Source organism: Orcinus orca, chromosome 19 (assembly GCF_937001465.1).
Source record: "Orcinus orca chromosome 19, mOrcOrc1.1, whole genome shotgun sequence".
NCBI classification, from domain to species: domain Eukaryota; kingdom Metazoa; phylum Chordata; class Mammalia; order Artiodactyla; family Delphinidae; genus Orcinus; species Orcinus orca.
In genome coordinates, this window is record NC_064577.1 from 45,423,195 (window position 1) to 45,439,890 (window position 16,696).

General features: G+C 52.7%; 1 protein-coding gene across 1 annotated transcript; it reads right to left on the reverse strand.

The window, feature by feature from the left end:
- Positions 1-897: 897 nt before the first annotated feature.
- Positions 898-8,810, reverse strand: TAC4 (tachykinin precursor 4). Its single transcript, XM_012537722.2, has 5 exons — positions 8,139-8,810; positions 5,331-5,424; positions 3,240-3,269; positions 2,296-2,355; positions 898-1,004 (listed from the first exon to the last, which is right to left on the reverse strand). Exons 1-5 carry the CDS (start codon positions 8,253-8,255, stop codon positions 898-900), a joined length of 408 nt encoding a protein of 135 aa, XP_012393176.1. The 5' UTR covers positions 8,256-8,810.
- Between the last annotated feature and the right edge of the window lie 7,886 nt (positions 8,811-16,696).

Below are 16,696 nucleotides of genomic sequence, written 5' to 3' on the forward strand. Positions count from 1 at the left end.
GGCCTCTCCACCAATGCCTTCTTCCCCTCCTTTTAAACAGCCTAACGACCCCACCCCCAAAGAATCAGGCACCCCCCCAAGCCCCTAACCCATTTTCTTTTTGGAAAGAGGGACACAGAAGCTGAATGTTACGCAGCCCAGTGAATTAATGAATCGCCCTTTACCGCCAAGCCCACACGCCTCCCAGCTCAGTCCTTTGTTCACCTAGGTTTGGCCCCTAGGATTTCATTCTAGCTCTTTCTAAGCATCCTAGGGTCCTTTGTGTCCCGCCTGCCTATGAGCCACTGGGGCAGGACGATGGTCTCCCCGTCAGAAGGGGGGGGGGTGGCGGCTTCCTGAGGTGGGACCTGTTTCCTTTCTCTAGAGCTCTTCCCAGTGGTGGGAGCATGACTAGATGCCTGTGTCCCCAAAGCAGAGCAGTCAGTTGACGGGCCGCCTCATACACAAGAATTGATGAAGGACCTGGGACCCACTTCTGCCCCTTGAGGTTATGATGGTGAGTAGGGAGGGGATGTCTGCTTTCAGGCAGGGGCTTGTCACCTTTACCTGTGTCCCAAGCCTGTTTTCCCACCTCGGGTGGGGAGCACAACTGTTCAGTATTTCCCTTTACAACCCTGCAAAAAGGTCTCCCAACTGCTGACATGCCAGGCCACTGGGCAGGGTGCAGAGCCCAGGCCATCCCTGCCCTCTGCCCTGCACCGGAGAAGAAGCCATCCACTGTTCATTGGTTTATTGAGCCCCTGCTGTGTTCTGGGAGATAGAGGAGGGGGGGAGACTCATCCTGCTGTGCAGTGAGGGGGGGTGCGGGCAGGGTCACTAGCTCACAGTGGTGACAACAGTGCACTTATGCACGACTGCTGCTTGAGACCGAGAGTCCTGGGAGGAGCCCCAGTGAGTTCAGTGAGGGCCTGGTGGTAGGGACATGCTGGCGATGAGCCCAGGAGACACGGAGGCTGGCTGGTTGGCTGTCACGTCCAGGTAGGGAGAAAGGGGTTTTTCGTCCTCTGGGAAGCACGTGGCAGGGGCTCTCACTCTGACCAGTGGTCCTCATCCTCTGGGCCTGGGAAGAGTGCTGCACGTGGCCGGCGGTGAGGGGAGACTGGTCTGCCTCCTCCACCCTCGGAGCCCTTCCCTAGTCATCCACCCAAGGCCCTCCACGTCCCTAACTCGCGTTTCTCCAGCTGCAGATATCTAAGGCAAATTACAGGTTCATCTGGCACAGCTTCCATTTTTCAACCATAAACGCCTCCAGAGCATGGACGAGCCAACCCTCACTAATCCTCTAAAGAAAGGGAGTGGTAATCCACCACTCAAAATTCCAAAGGCCCCCCTGGGGCCACGGGAAGTGCCCTGGCCTAGGGAGCGGGACACACAGTGTTTAGTCCTGCCTCTGTTATCAGTTCAGTGTGTGACTTTGGGCAAATTATTTCCATCCCTGAAAAATGATTTCTAAGGCTCCTGCCGACACTCTGCATGGAGGGACATTCATTTCCACATTGGCATTGGGTTGACTTCCATGGCCCTTCAAGTGGAAAGGCTCAGACACTTAGGAAAAACTCTTGGGGGAATATAGAGGACTTTCCCATCTTTATTCCCAAGAGCCTATGTTGGAAGGAGCAGGTATCAGGGAAGCTAGAGAGCAGTCCACAGGTCTGCGGCTCTGGGGGGAGAGGTCAGGTTTAGGAAAGCAGACTTGAGCTTGGCGTCTTTGATCAGCTGTGACACCCCCTGCCCTTCCTCTTGAGCTGACTGGCTTGAGCTATGGCTCCTTCCCCAGCTCGATTCACTTATCTACTTTCATGCCTGTTCATTTATTGAGCGTCCCCTTGAACCTCTTTGGGGTTGTGGCCCCTGCCAGAAGGCGTTAGCTGATAACTACTTAGGGTGTTACCCCTCCCAGGGCCATTTGCCTTTATTTATAATCATTGAAGATAGGAAATACCTTAAGACTTTCTAACAACGATTAGTAAGGGAATAAGGGGGATGTTCAGGGTCTGAAAAACCACACACTACTCTGTAGCTTCAGCTGGCCCTGAGAGGGGGGAGCAGAGTGTGCCTGGGTGTGTTGGGGGTGGAGAGGGTGCAGCTTCAGGGCTACGGCTGTTACAGGCCTGGATCATCAAAGGGATCACGATCTCCCTGCACCTCGACTGCTCTCTTCCGTGGGTCCTCTGCCTAATAGCTTGTGGGGAGCCTTTCTGTCTGGCCAGCTGCCTGGCCCCCACTGTGGAGACTGGCAGCAAAGTGGTCACTTTCTCGTTATGCCCTTGCAATCCAGTAGAAGCTCTCACCTACCTTCTGTAGATGGTCCTCCCCTGCCCAGGTGGCCCTGGACTACTGGTCCTCGTTGATACGCTGGTGGTGAAGAGAGGAGATAGAGAAGAAAAAGAGAGAGTGCAGTAGAGGAAGGCTGTCTTGGGAACCAAGAAAGACAGGGCCAGAGCTGGGGCCTCATGAATGGAGTCATTTCTCAATCAATCTAGGAGCTGAGGTTCATTCATTCACTGATGCATTCACTGATTCCTTCCTCTTTCTCCTCCATTCTCCCTCCCTTCTCCCCTTCCTTCCACAAACACCTCGTGGGCACCTCTAATAGAAACTGTGGGGACAGAGGAGATGGCAGACCTCTACCTGTCTGTGGGGTAGTTCCTGCTCTGGGGACACCAGCCATGTGACCCAGCAGAACAGTACAAGGCAGTGTGCCAAGGAGGGCACCGTGCCCAGGCTATGGAGACAAGCTCTGGGTAAGGCAGGCAAGCAGGCAGGGAAAGAGAGGAGCTAGGAGTCCTGTCAGTGAGGGCGCCCGGGAAGATGTGGTGAGTCTAGGGCATTAGGTTTGCTCCTGAGAGCACTGAAGGGTGGTGGGTAAAGGTTGGTTTGTTTTCTTTTGATATTGTTTTTCCCTTTTCACCAAAAGGACAGCTTTTCACTTTTAAGGTCCTTCTGGATTGATTAGTTTCTCCAACTCCAGGCTTTAGTAAGACCCAAGGTAATTTTGGACCTTTGGCAGAACTAGGTTCATCCCCGTATTTTCCATATCCCTGCAGCTACTCCCCAGGTATGCACAGACCGCCTCTCTAAGGAAACAACCAGGGAGCCTAGCATGCGGCCAAACCATGCTGCCCTGGTCCTCCACAGTGCCAGCCTGGTGCACCCTGGCCAGAGCATCTCTCCCGCCCCCCTGGACAACTCGGTTCTCCCCAGGGAGCATGCTGGGGGAAGGTCTGGACAACACTTACCTCTTCTCTCTGGCTGGATGGGAGGTATTCCTGGGGGAAAGAGAGAGAAGGAATGAGGGCTGCACCGCTTCCCTGGGGGCCCAGTGAGGTGAAAGGGCTCATGGCTCTTGGGGATCCCGCACCTTTGGTGGGTCTTCAATGGAACTCCAGTCACTCCCTGTTGTCCTGGTGTGGCTGGGCCGCACAAGGTACACTCTGGGTAGGAGGCAGCGTGGGGTAGTAGGAAGTGCGCATACTTTGGAGTCATTGCTTCTGGCACCAGCTGGGCATCCTTGGGAAGGTATTTAGCCTATCTGAGCTTTAGCTTCCCTGCTGGTGGTAAAGGGGATATTGTGAGATTTAATCACATGTGAGCACAGTGTTGTTTTTTTTTTTTTTGGCCGTGCCACGCAGCACGCGGGATCTTAGTTCCCTGACCAGGGATCAAACCTGTGCCCCCTGCAGTGGAAGCACGGAGTCCTAACCACTGGACCGCCAGGGAATTCCTCAGTAAATATTTCTCATATAATCCCTTCCCCTGCTTCCTCATGGGTTGCTGGATTTGGAAGAGAGCTCTGAAACGGCCCAGTCCAAAACTCATTTTGTAGAGGAGGAAACTGAGGCCAAAAGTGTTTGCTCACAAGTTGATTTCCTCTTTTTTTTTTTGGTGGAGGTACTGGGAAGGTTTTCTCTATTTTTATACGCATTTTTTAAATTACAAAAGCAGTCTCTGGGGACTTCCCTGGTGGTCCAGTAGTTAAGACTCTTGTGCTTCCACTGCAGCGGGCACGGGTTCGATCCCTGGTCGATCCCATGCCATGTGGCATGCCCCCCCAACAAAAAAAGAAAAGAATAAAAAAGCAGTCTCTGAATAAATGCCCACTATAAAATGGTAATGTAGAGGATAGTGTCGTAAAAGTCCCTCTTAACTCTCTCCCTCACCTCCACTTCCTATCCTAGGCGTAAACACTGTAGACAGTTTGATATTTATCCTTCTGGAACTCTCCCTATGTTTTCATATATATATATCTGTGTAAGTATGTAGTGTTTCTTTTAAACAGGTAAACTCCTATCTTACATATTGTTATATAACTTGCTTTTTCCACTTAACCAGTATCTTGGAGATCTTTATCTTTCCACAGATCTGCCTCATCCATTTTAATGGCCATAAAGGGTATGGATGTGCCCTATATATATATATATATATTTTTTTTTTAATATAAACTTATTTATTTATTTATTTTTGGCTGCGTTGGGTCTTTGTTGCTGTGCGCAGGCTTTCTGTACTTGCGGCGAGCGGGGGCTACTCTTCGTTGCAGTGTGCAGGCTTCTCATTGCGGTGGCTTCTCTTGTTGCAGAGCACGGGTTCTAGGCGCACGGGCTTCAGTAGTTGTGGCACACAGGCTCTAGAGCACAGGCTCAGTAGTTGTGGTGCACGGGCTTAGCTGCTCCGTGGCATGTGGGATCTTCCCAGGCCAGGGCTCGAACCCGTGTCTCCTGCATTGGCAGGTGGATTCTTAACCACTGTGCCACCAGGGAAGCCCAAAGTACCAGTTCTTTCATATCCTCACCAACACTACTTTAAAAAATATACAATATTGGCAATAAGAAAAAGAAAACGGCTCTCTGTTCAGACTGTTTTCTCCTTGTCCCCCCAGGACATGAATCACGCGTCAAGCGTGCCCTCAGGGAACATAGGTTCATTTTAATAATTTTATTTGAGCCAAACAGAATCAACTAGAAAGCTTAGCTCATGCCTTTACTCACATCTACAGGCTGATCTTGAGCACCACCACCTCTCTCCAGTCATCCATTGTATTGAAGGAAGGGCGCCAGCAGGATGCAATGCATTTGTCCCCACCCTTAGGGTGACTGCACTCCCCGGATGCTGGAGACAGCCCTGGTTTGCACCTGTTACCTGGCATAATTACCACTCTCTGAAGTATCCTGGTTTGGATGGTAATTGACACGGACACTCTATCCCATCTCATCACATGAGCGCCTCCTACTGAACTGGAGTAAGAGCTGCTGTAAGCTAGGGTCTCTGCTTGGTGTAACAGAACCCACCCAGAAGCCCTCCTCGCTGGGCACCCGCCCACTTCTGTCACTCACCTCCCACCTGCTTCCCCATCAGTCCAAAAAACTGGCTCGCTTTGCTCCTCTTCACTTCCCAGAGCTGGAGCTGAATGCTGGGCACAACATCTTCCTGAAGAAGCAGAGAGTTCCTTAGAGTTGGGGCAAGGAGACAGCCTGAGCAATAACAATCTCAATAACACGGGCTCTGTGCTGCCACTGAGCTCTTCTGCACATTTTACACAATACTGTAAATAATAATAATAATTAATAGCTAACATTTTACCATGTTCCTAAGCACTTGCATATATTAATTCACTTAATCCTCACCAAAACCACATGAAGTAAGTACTATTACTGTCACCATTTTACAGATGGAAACACTGAAGCACAGAGCAATTACCAGCAAGGATGTGAGATGAAGCCAGAACTCAAACCCATGTCATCTGGCTTAAAGCTCAAACACTCCAGTCATAATCTCATTTACTTTTCACAACAACCATATGAAGTAGGAACTGATTTATCCCTGTTTTACAGGTAGGGAAACGGAGACTTTGGGAGGTTAAGTGACTTGTTCAAGGTCACACAGGAAGTGGTAGAGCCAGTAGAGCCACTCAGGAAGTCTGACTCCAGAGCACAGGTTCTGCTCCATCTTGGGAAATATCTCCAATATAGACAAGGAGGGGGCAGCTGATGAACTTGGGGTGGGCACCCAGTTGGCGAGATGAGACTGCTTCCCCTCCAACCCCCTCTCTAACTCCTGTTTTCCTCTCTTCCCCCGGCACTACCACCATTGTCCTGGATTTATCCTGCCCTAGAACCTGGGCCTCCCGTGAGGATAATGGCATGTGGCCTGGGGTGGAGGCCACTCCCCTGGGCAAAGACATTTTCATCCTTGAGCTGATGGGGTGAAAGTTCTGGACCAAGGACTATAGATTTAAGTTCTCATTCCTCCGTTAACCTTTGTGACCTTGGCCGAAGTCCTCTCCTTCTCTGGCCTTAACTGCAGCCTCTGATGGAGGCCCTGCTTAGCTCTGCTGAGAGGGAGAGATGCTCGCTAGTGGAGAGAATGACAGTGTGTGACGTTCATTAGACCGTCTTCACATCTCTATATCCCCAGTACCTGGCACAGTGACTGGTACACACAGGAGCTCAGCATGTGTGGGATACAGGATGCTGAATGAAAGGTCCTTTCTCTGATAGTCTGGGAATAGGGAAGAGGATGGGGTCTCCTTTTCCAGGAAGGCTGAGACAGGTGAACAGAGCCCTAGAGTAACACAAGCCACCTGCCAGGAGGCTGGCAGCTGGGTTGGGTCAGGGACTTGCTCTTCCATTCCCAGTTTCCATGTCAAAGCTGGAAAATGTCAAAGCTGGAAAAAAAAAACCTTGGGGATCATCCTCTCCCCGCTGCCCCCATTTTACAAGTGAGGAAACTGATGTGACCTTCCCCAGTTCGCACAGAGTCAGTGGAGAAGGTGAGACTTGAACCTGGGTCTCTCCAGCCTGCTGTCTTCTCAATGGCACACACTTCCACATTCAGACAAACCAGCCATGAAGGAAACCCACCAGGAATGGCTGTTATTCGATGGCTCGTCCTGTGGCCCCAGTGTGTTCACCATCCCAGGACTTGGAGGAGCCAGGCCCCGGCCAGTCCCATCTGCCCTCCTGGAGGCCTTCCCTGAGCACCGGGCCTGTTTGTCTCTGATCCACTGGCCTTGCTCCCCTGTCTGATTGGAACTCCCCAAGGTCAGGATCTTTGTCTCCCTGACCAGACAGGGTGGGGCACAGATGCTGTGTCTCTAACTTTGAGATTTATTCCCAGTGACAGAACTCAGGTCAGTTTAGTAGGAGAGACTGGCAGTCAAACCAGTACTTGTCAGGAAATAAGAGTTTCTGCATGTGAGACAAAACAGTGATCCCGCCCCAAGTTGACCCCCTTGAAAGGAAATGCTGGACAATGTCCTCTGAGGCACAAATACACAGAATCAGACCTTGGGCAAGGTGCACAGTTGTGCCTTTTTTAAAATAATTAATTAATTTATTTATTTTGGGCTGCATTGGGTCTTTGTTGCTGGGTGTGGCTTTCTCTAGTTGCGGTGAGCGGGGGCTATACTTTGTTGTGGTGCGTGGGCTTCTCATTGCGGTGGCTTCTCTTGTTGTGGAGCACGGGATCTAGGCGTGCGGGCTTCAGTAGTTGTGGCACACAGGCTCAGGAGTTGTGGCTCATGGGCTCTAGAACGCAGACTCAGTAGTTGCGGCGCATGGGCTTAGTGGCTCCACGGCATGTGGGATCTTCCCGGACCAGGGTTCGAACCCGTGTCCCCTGCATTAGCAGGCAGATTCTTAACCACTGCGCCACCAGAGAAGTCCCTGTACAGTTGTGCTTTTGAAGCTGCATAACCTTGGACAAACTGCTTGACTTTTCTGTGCCTCAGTTTCCTTATCTGTGAAATGGGGATAGTAATGGTACCTTCCCCACCGGCTGATATGAGGATTACAGGGGTTAATATTTATGAAGCATTTAGGACAGTGCCAGGAACATAGTATATGTTAAATAAGTGTTTGTTAAATGAAGTGTGAGTGCATGCACGCGCATGCGCGCACGCGCGCGCGCGCAAACACACACACACACACACACACACACACACACACACACACTGTTGCTTCCATATGCATGCAACTCTTTGGAGGTCTGCCAGGCCAGGGGCCATGACCTTGAACCTGCCCAGGGAGGGGAGGCAGACACCCTACCTTGCAGTATACAACCTGCTCTCCTGGCAGCCATAAAGGGGATCTTCTGCCCCCTCCACCATGTATCATCCCCTGCTTCTCCCCAAAGGCACCTACCTCCAGGGTCACGGTGCCCCAGGACCCAGCTTCAGCGTCAAGTGGCAGTTCCTTGTCACCTGCCACAGTGCAAGCAGACAGTCCCGTCAGGAGAGGCGGGGTGACGCAGAGCAGCATGGTGAGCTCTGCCCTGGGACCCTCGGGGAGCCCCTCTCAGTCCACAGACCGCCACTAGCAGGCTCCGTCCTCTCTCTCTGGCTGCTCTCGGCAGGTGGGGGAAACTCCACCTGTTCTGTCCTCCCAGCTACTCGGCTTCTTCCTTCAGCTTATCTGACCCCCGGGGCCATTTCCTGTGACTGCCCCCCGCCCCCACCAGCTGGAAAAGCCAATGATACCGCGAGCTGCCCAGAGAAGGGACCAGGTCTCCTCCACTCCCGCCCCCCAGCAGTTGATCTCTGTTGCAACACCGCCTCACCGCTGGCTGCATTCCCCTTGGGAGGCAGGTGCACAATGGAGCAGTGTGTGGGGCCTGGTGCTTCCGGCTTCCTCACTGGAAGCCCCGAGCAGGCAGCGCCATCTTGGAAATGGGAAGGGGGAACTGCCTGGCTTCTCCCTTACCCTGTAAGAGAGGCCTCTCCCCAGAACTTAGTATTCTACCACTAGTCTCCCCTTCCAGTCACTGCACCCCTTCCTCGGCATTCCCCGCCATCAGTAGTCCTCATGTGAACATGGTTGCACACGTCTTGCCCTAAGAGGTAAGACAATACGTAAAGAAATAAGGGTCCTCACAGGCAGGAATTGGGATTTGCCAGAAAAATGACCTCCTGCTCAAGTGTCATCAGCTCTAAAATATCTTCCCACTGCTGGGATCTTTTCAAAGCCCTAACCTGACCTATCTCTCCCTGCTTACAGCCTTCCAGTGTCTCCCCACTGCCCGTGGCGTAAAGTTCAAGCTCCCTGGCATGGCGTTCAGGGCGCTTCTCCACTTAGTTCCTCCCTGTCTCCCATCCATCCATCTGTCCATCTGTTAGTGTAGAACAAGGGTCCTGTGGTCAGAGAGCCCTGAATTCCATTCCTAGCTCCCCCACTAAATAGCTATGTGACCTTAGGCATGTTACTTAACCTTTCTAAACCTTGGAATCCTCATCAGTAAAATGAGATTATTAATAGCACTTATTTCCAAAGTTGAGGATGAAATGGGATAATGCATGTGGAGCACTTAGCACAGTACATGATGGTAAATATTTAATACCCATTAACTATCATTCCTATTACTATTATTGACACTGGGTGAGGCACTGGGCCACAGAAGATGAATAAGACACTGTCCCTGTCCCTGTCCTACAGCATCTCACAGTCTCTAGGAAAGGAGACCTCTGGTTGGCAGATAAGCTGTGTTCAGTTTGCTCTGTGCTGGCACAGAGGTGGGGACAGGAGAAGGCCGCGCCACCACCCCCCTTCCTAGTCTGCCCATTTCCTGCCCCCAGACAGCTTCACCACCTGCTCCCAGACAGGACAAGTTTCCCTGATTCTCTGCTTTGGCCTCAGCTGTTGCCTCTGCCTAGACTTCCTTTTCTACCTGGTGAACTCCCACTCATCCTTAAAGGTCTCCTTAATGATCACCCCCAGTAGAGTTTCTCTGTCTCTTTTCGGACTCCAGCAAGAATTAGTTGGCTCCTTTCCTAGGCTTTCCCAATATCTCCTACTCATATCTCTTGCAGCTCTGCACAGGCTGTGGTCAGAGGCTGTGCAGTTTGTGTCCTACACAGAGGAGGCTGCCGATGGGGGAGTAAAGGTGGAAACCTGCCCTCACTCTGCTCACTGCGCCACACAGCCTGGCGAGAGGCTTCACCCCCTGCAAGAAGGTGCCTGGTTCCATTTCTCCCAGAGGGGCCAGCTGGGCTGAGGACAGCCCTGCTAGGCTGCCGTATTATGTCATGAATGCTCTGAGAGCGGGGCTGTGATATATGTGTGCTTGGCACACAGTGGGTCCTTAAGAAACGTGCAATTACTCTTGAGTCCAGGCCAGTGAAGGCAGAGATGAATAAGGACAAGTGTGGAGGTTTGGGGGAGGACAGCTTCATACACACCACATCCACCCCCTTCCAGGAATCTCTTTGGTGAATCCCGACCTGATGGTTTCAGAATCCCTGCATTTGCTAAAATGCAGGTTCCCCAGCTCAGCCCTTTTTGACACAGCCAACTCTAGTCTGTGGGTCTGAATCTACACAGCCTCTGGCTGAACTTTCCCAAGGGCAGGGCACTTAATAGCTCACAATCCACTTTGTTTTTCCACTATTGTTAACAAGTTCTGCCTTACAGGGATGAACAGCCCCTTCACTTTACAGATGTGGAAACTGGCACTGGGTTTCACAAGCCAGCAGGTTGGGCTTGCTCTAGGTTACACTGAGAATTTGTGGCGGACTAGCATCCCGGGTCCCCAGTCAGCTGCTTCCCACCTTCCCACAAGGGCAAGCAGCACGTGGGTGGAGGCAGAGTAACAGCATGGCCCTCTGGATAGGGGTGATGCCTTCCCATTCTGCAGATCCAAACCAGGTGAACTTAGGAGCCAAGGACCCTCTCTGAGCCTCAGTTTCTCCATCTGAAAGTTGGAGCCACCCCTTATCTGGTGGTGATAAAGGTTTCATAAATGCCCACCCTTAAAGAGCTCAGCAGAGTGCCTGGCACATAGTATGTGCTCAATGAATCCGAACTTATGTTTTGTGATTTTTCGACCTCTGGAACCCTGGACCTCGGCGCTGGTCTCCTGGCCCCAGCTGCGCGGGACAAGTGTGGGGGGTGCACAGCGGGGAGGGGGCGGGGCCCCGGGGCAGAGGAGAGGGCGGCGGGAAGAAGGGAGAGAAAATCCCAAAGGCCCGGAAGGCCGGGAGGGAGGCCGGGCACGGGCTGGAAACCGCGGCTATTTGCAGCTTTGCCCTTGGACTGAGGTCGGGCCGGCGCTCGCGGGCCAGGCTGCCGAGCCCGCCGCCCCGCCCTGTGCCCTCGGCCACCCGGGCTCTGCCCTGGCCGGCGGATCCTGCCTCGCCCGGTCCTCGAGGCCCGGCGGGGGGTCGGGACGCCGCAGCCGAGCGGTGACAAGGCTGCGGGAGCGGACGGCGCGCGGGGCTGGGGCGCGGGCGGCGGGCGGGCCGCAGGGTGAGTCGCGGCCGCGGCGAGGCTGCCCGGGCGCCGGGTGGGCGCGCACGATTGCTAAAGGCTGCGGTTTGGCTAAGAATGCGGAGCCGAGAGGAGAAAGGGTGCAGGAGGGAGGAGAGCGGGGAAGAGGGAAACACAAGCCGAGGGCGGGATGAGGGCGGGAAGCTGACGTTTCCTGAGCGCCGGCTGCGTCCAAAGGAGGTGGGATGACTGGCCCCACTTTACCGGCCGGCTCGGGGAGGCTGGGTGCCTCGGACTAGGCGTCCAGCTGTGAAGTAGCAGAGTCGGGAGCCTGATCAGTCTTTCCCCACGACTGAGAACGCAAACGCGAGCCGGGGAAGGGCGGAGCGGGCCGGGGTGGGAAGGGGAGCCGGGGGCGCTGGCCTTCTGGGTTTCTCTGCCCCAGGTGACGCCGCAGGAACCCTGCGTCCGTCTTCCCCGCGCCCTTCCAGCGCCCCCGTGTGGAGGCTCCTTCTGAAGCCCGATCTACCCCCCCTTCCCCGCCTCTGCGCGCCCCTTCCTAGAACTCGGAGTTGGCTGACCCGGGAGGGGCAAGAGCTGGGTCCGGTCTCACGGCCTGCCCCTTGGATAGAGGACGGGAGGTAAAGGGGAGGCTGGGCCCCCAGAGGAGGTGAGCCTCCTTCGGGTGGGCAGTGCGGTCCTTCCAACGGAGGGGGCAGGGTGATGGGTAAAAGGAGCTCGGAGTGTGTAACTGGGGCAATAGTCTTTGCACCCTGTGCTAGGACCCTTTCGCTCGCAATGACTTAATTCTACTGCGAATCTTTGAGGTTACACTCATGCATTCATTCATTGATTCTGGATTTGCTGAGATCTTACAACACGGGAGTTGCCCCAGAACACAGGTGAAAGAAACAGACAAGCATTATAACACTTTTAGCAGTGTGGAAAGTGCCGTGATGGGGGTATCTGGGGAGAGAAGAAGAATCCTGGACCCCCTTTACCCACATTTACAGTGTGGGTACGCTTCAGACACTTGTCCTAGACAGAACACTTTGGGTTGGAAAAGTGGGTCTCTACACACGGATTGCAGATGGAGCAAACAGAGCCATAATCCTCTGTGCCCACAGGTTGTGTAGGTATGGCAGACAATTTGGCCCAAGACTGCCTTGCTTTCAGCACTTCTAGCCTCTTAATAATATCCCAAGTATCTCTGGGAGGGCCTGAAGATATAGGTAGCCCAGTTTCAGAAATTCTCAGGGTCCTGAGGGTGATTCCAAACAGTCCCTGTCCTTGCCCTTTTCATCAGGCCCCTTTCCCCCCACCAAAGGTGCATCTTGGCCCAGGCCTATGGCCCTAGGAGGTTCTCACGCCATCTCCCTTCCTTCTCCATCACCTTTCTTCCCAGGGCCCTGGCCCCCACCTACCTACCTCCTTTTCGCAGTTAGATTCTATAAGGAAAGACAAACGTGCATGGTGGGGGCTTGTTTGTCCATAAGAAGGATTTAAGTCAAGAGTAGAAGCAAAGTGTAGTGTCTAAGGATAAGACTCTGGGTTCGAATTCTGACCCCACCACTTACCAGTGTGTGACCTCAGGCACCTAACCTTTCTGATTTTCACCATGAGATAGGGATAATAATATATTTTCTTAAAAAGGTTGTTGAGACGTTTAAATGAGATAATGCATAAAGGAACTTCATGCGGCATCAGGCACATTGTAGGTCTTAGTAAATGGTAGCAATTATTATTGCTATTAATAATATAATTAAACAATAACACTCATCCCTATTTTACAGGAAAGCCAGATTAAGAAAAGTCATTTTTGGCATTCCCTGATATTTTGTTATCAGGTGAAGAGTTTCCTAAGGACAGGAACTGGGTCTCTCCCATCAGACTAGGAGCTCCCTGCAGCCAGGTCTCTCAGACAAGGTTCAGTGAACCCAACCTTAAAGTTAGGGTTCAGAAGCTTCAGGCCTGGGTGCTGAGGGAGGCCTGTGGAGCCCCCCCCCCCTTGTTAAGGGGATGTGGGTTCTGCCCAGCCCTTGCCTCATGTATGGCGGTGAAGTCTCGCCTGTGTGCCTGTGTCTCCCAGAGCTTCTGTGCAGTAAAGGCCGCCAGAGTCTGACCCCATTAGTGGGAGAGATGAAGCTCATGATTCCAATCAGCCTTTTCTTCCTGGATCTTGGTTAGCGAGTGTGGCAGAAAAGTGCACGACTAATTGAAAATATAGTTATAATGCACTGTCCTTTGTGCCTCCAGACCCCACTGTCTGAAGAATAGTTTGTTTCTCAAGTCAGGGAGGACGCCAGAGCCGCCCACTCAGAGATGGAGGTGGTACCCACGGGTGGGGTAACTTGGCTGGTGGGGGTGGGGCACGAGACTCAGCATTGACTCCTGTCCTGCTCTCCCTGACCATGGTCTGGAACACCTGGGCTCTCAGAGGATTGCTGAGTTCAGTGAGACTCTGTACAGGCTGCCTGGGGACTGGAGAACAAAGAGATGAGGCCTTGAATGCCAGGCTAGAGAGTGTGGCTTTTATCCGGCAGACACTGGTGAGTCACTGAAGGTTTTAGAACAAAGATGTTATGTGGGATTCTGTTTTTTTCCCTTCATGGGTTCCCAAATCCTCCTCACCTCAAACATGTGTATGTTAACGCCTAGAAAAAGGACTGGCAGAATACACATAGGTGGTTGTGGTGCTAACTTTTGAGATGGACGAGTAAGTAAAGGGAGGTGTCTGTCATCTATTCAGTACCCTATATGATTTGAATATTTTACGATAAGAATATACCTTTACAATCTAAAACAAGATGAGAAATAATATAAATGTCCGTTAACAGGAAAATGGATAAGTCCATTGTGGCAGTGGAATACTACACAGCAGTGAAAACGAATGAATTAGAGTGTGTCTATCAACGTGGATAAAACTCATAGAATGTTGAGCTAATAAAAGCAAGTTGCAGCAGGATTCCTAGAGTATGAGTCCATCTATGTAGAATTGAAAAACATGAAAAACATATATCCATATTATAAATGGATATATACACATGTAGTGAAAATATACATGGGGAGGAGGTTGGGGAGAGAACACAGGTGGCTTCAATTTTCTCTGTAATGATTCCTCTCTTAAACTAGGTAGTGAGGGAATTCCCTGGCGGTCCAGTGGTTAGGACTCTGCGCTCTCACTGCCGAGGGCCGGGTTTAATCCCTGGTCGGGGAACTAAGATCCCACAAGCCATGCGGCCAAACAAACAAAAAAACTAGGTAATGAGCGTTCAGGTTTGCTGTAGTATTATGTATACGTTTTTATGTTCCTGATATAATTAACACATTTTGAAAAAGGAAGATTAGAAGAGAAATAGAAAAATATGGGGAGAGGGGTTATAAGAAAGAGGGAAGGGTCAACAGTATGAAATACAGAGCAAGTCCTGCAGTGAAAGAGCTGGGGGCAGAGCCTGGCCTGGCCTGAGGTAGGCGAGCTCCCACCAGTGTTTTGGGCCCATAGGCTCAGGGTCTGCTTTTGGTTTTTCTGTTAAGAGCCCTGCCAAGAGGGCCCTGAAGCCCATCAACAGCCAGTGGGCCACCTGGGTACTTCCCACTGTGGTCTCAGCCCTGCCGCCTCCGGGACACGCGAGGAGCCTTTGATGTTGCTGCTGACGATACAGTGAAGCTGTCCTCGTCTCTTACCCAAGAGTAAGTGGAGTCATCACTCTGGGAGATTTTTGTCTGAGGACCCAAAGGGGTGACAGTGGCCAGGCCAGGCAGTGCTGCTGGAGGCGTAGGTTGGCCCCGAGGCAGGGGGATGACCATGCTGACTTTGGCAGGAGCCAGCAAGTCTCTGGTGCCCAGGGGGTGGGGGGGCGAGGATAGTGTTGAGGCCTGAAGGTTTGGGGAGGCAAAAGCCAAGTCCTGGTGCCCAGGCATGGAGAGCGGGCGATGCCCAGGCTTGGCAGACAGCAGACTGAAAGATACCATGCCAAGCTGGGGCTAGGGGCTGTCAGGGTTGGAGATCAGAGGAGCGGATGGGGGAGGGCCAGGGCACTGTCAGGGCTTGAAGCAGGAGGCCGCCAGGGGCAGGGTGGCAGTGGGTGGAGTGTGGAGATCAGTGAAGACAGAGGGTCACCGGGAGGAAGTGGGCAGTGCCAAAGGAGCAATGGGAAAGAGTCAGTGCCAACTTGGGGCTGGGGGGCAGGGGGAGGGAACCCTCAAACTTATTCTTTTCCCAGGTCTCATTCAGTTTGCAATAAAAGCAGAGGCCTTTATTGGTGAGTTATAAACCCTAGAGTTCAGGGTTCAGAGAGGCCTCTGGGGTCATCTTTTCCAATTCGTTCTTTGTACAGATGGGGACAGCGATGCCCACAGTGGGGCACTGGCCTTTCTAGGGCTACCCAGTGAGTCGAGAGACATGAACTGGATGGAACCTGCCTGTGTGTCCAAGTCTGTGCCACACCTGTGTGGTGTAGGGTGGGGAGCTGGAAGGTGAGGGGTGCCGAGAGTGAAGGGCTCCAGTCTTGACCAAGGACACCAGTGGTCCTTGGGGAGATGAGGCCAAACACATCCAAACCCAGGCAGCAGAGCAAGGCCACGTGCGCCCCTGGGGAAATGTTCTGGGTCAATAGTGGAGCGCACCTCCTGTGAGCTGGGACCTTTGGGAGGGATTCCATGGAAATTGTAGTTTTGGTGGAACTCCAAACAATAGGGAGGTATTTAAAACCATTAGGAATTTATTTTCAATGGAACTCAAATATCCCACAGTACTAGAACGGATTTTACAAGACAAAAATACATCATGAAGGTGAGTGCTGAGTGCCTGGAGCTGACCTTGGTTACTCTGCTGTCCAGGGGGGTCAGGCTGTGGGTCGCTCCTATTGGCAGATAATCCCAAGGCCTGCAGGTCTGTTGGGGGACAGAGGTCTGTCATTAGCTGGAGGCCCAGGAACAGGTACTGCAGGCCAAGGCTGAGGTCCGTTGGGAAATGCCCCTGGGTGACATTGATCCCTCTCCTCTCATTTCACAGTGGAGCAGACTGAGGTCCAGGAAGAAGTAACATATTCTCCAGCACGACCATTTTTGCAACATTCCATTTATTTCTGAGATGTGTTTGGGAGTGCTTGGCCTTCTGGGAGGGCGTTGGCCTGAACCAGGATGCCCCAGAGGGCAGGCACTGTTCCTGGATGGGTGCTCAGAGGATTGGGCCTGGCTGGGCAGAGATGGAAGGGGCCATCTGCCCTGTTGTCCTCTGGTCAGCGGAGGGGCCGGTTGGGGCCTGAACCTCAGTATCCACCCATCCTGTTTGCCTGGGAGTGCCTGATTGCTTTGGAAGGGCAGCCCACCGTCGGGGGTAGGGTGGGGCTTCCAGCAGCTCCTGGGGGCTGCAGGATCGGACCCGTTTAGCCTCCGCAGTCATCTGACCCCCATGACTCAGGCCTGGCCCTGCGCTTGGAGGGCATTGGGCCAGTCTGAGCTCATCACCACTGCCCGGAGCAGAAGTGGTAAACAAGTTT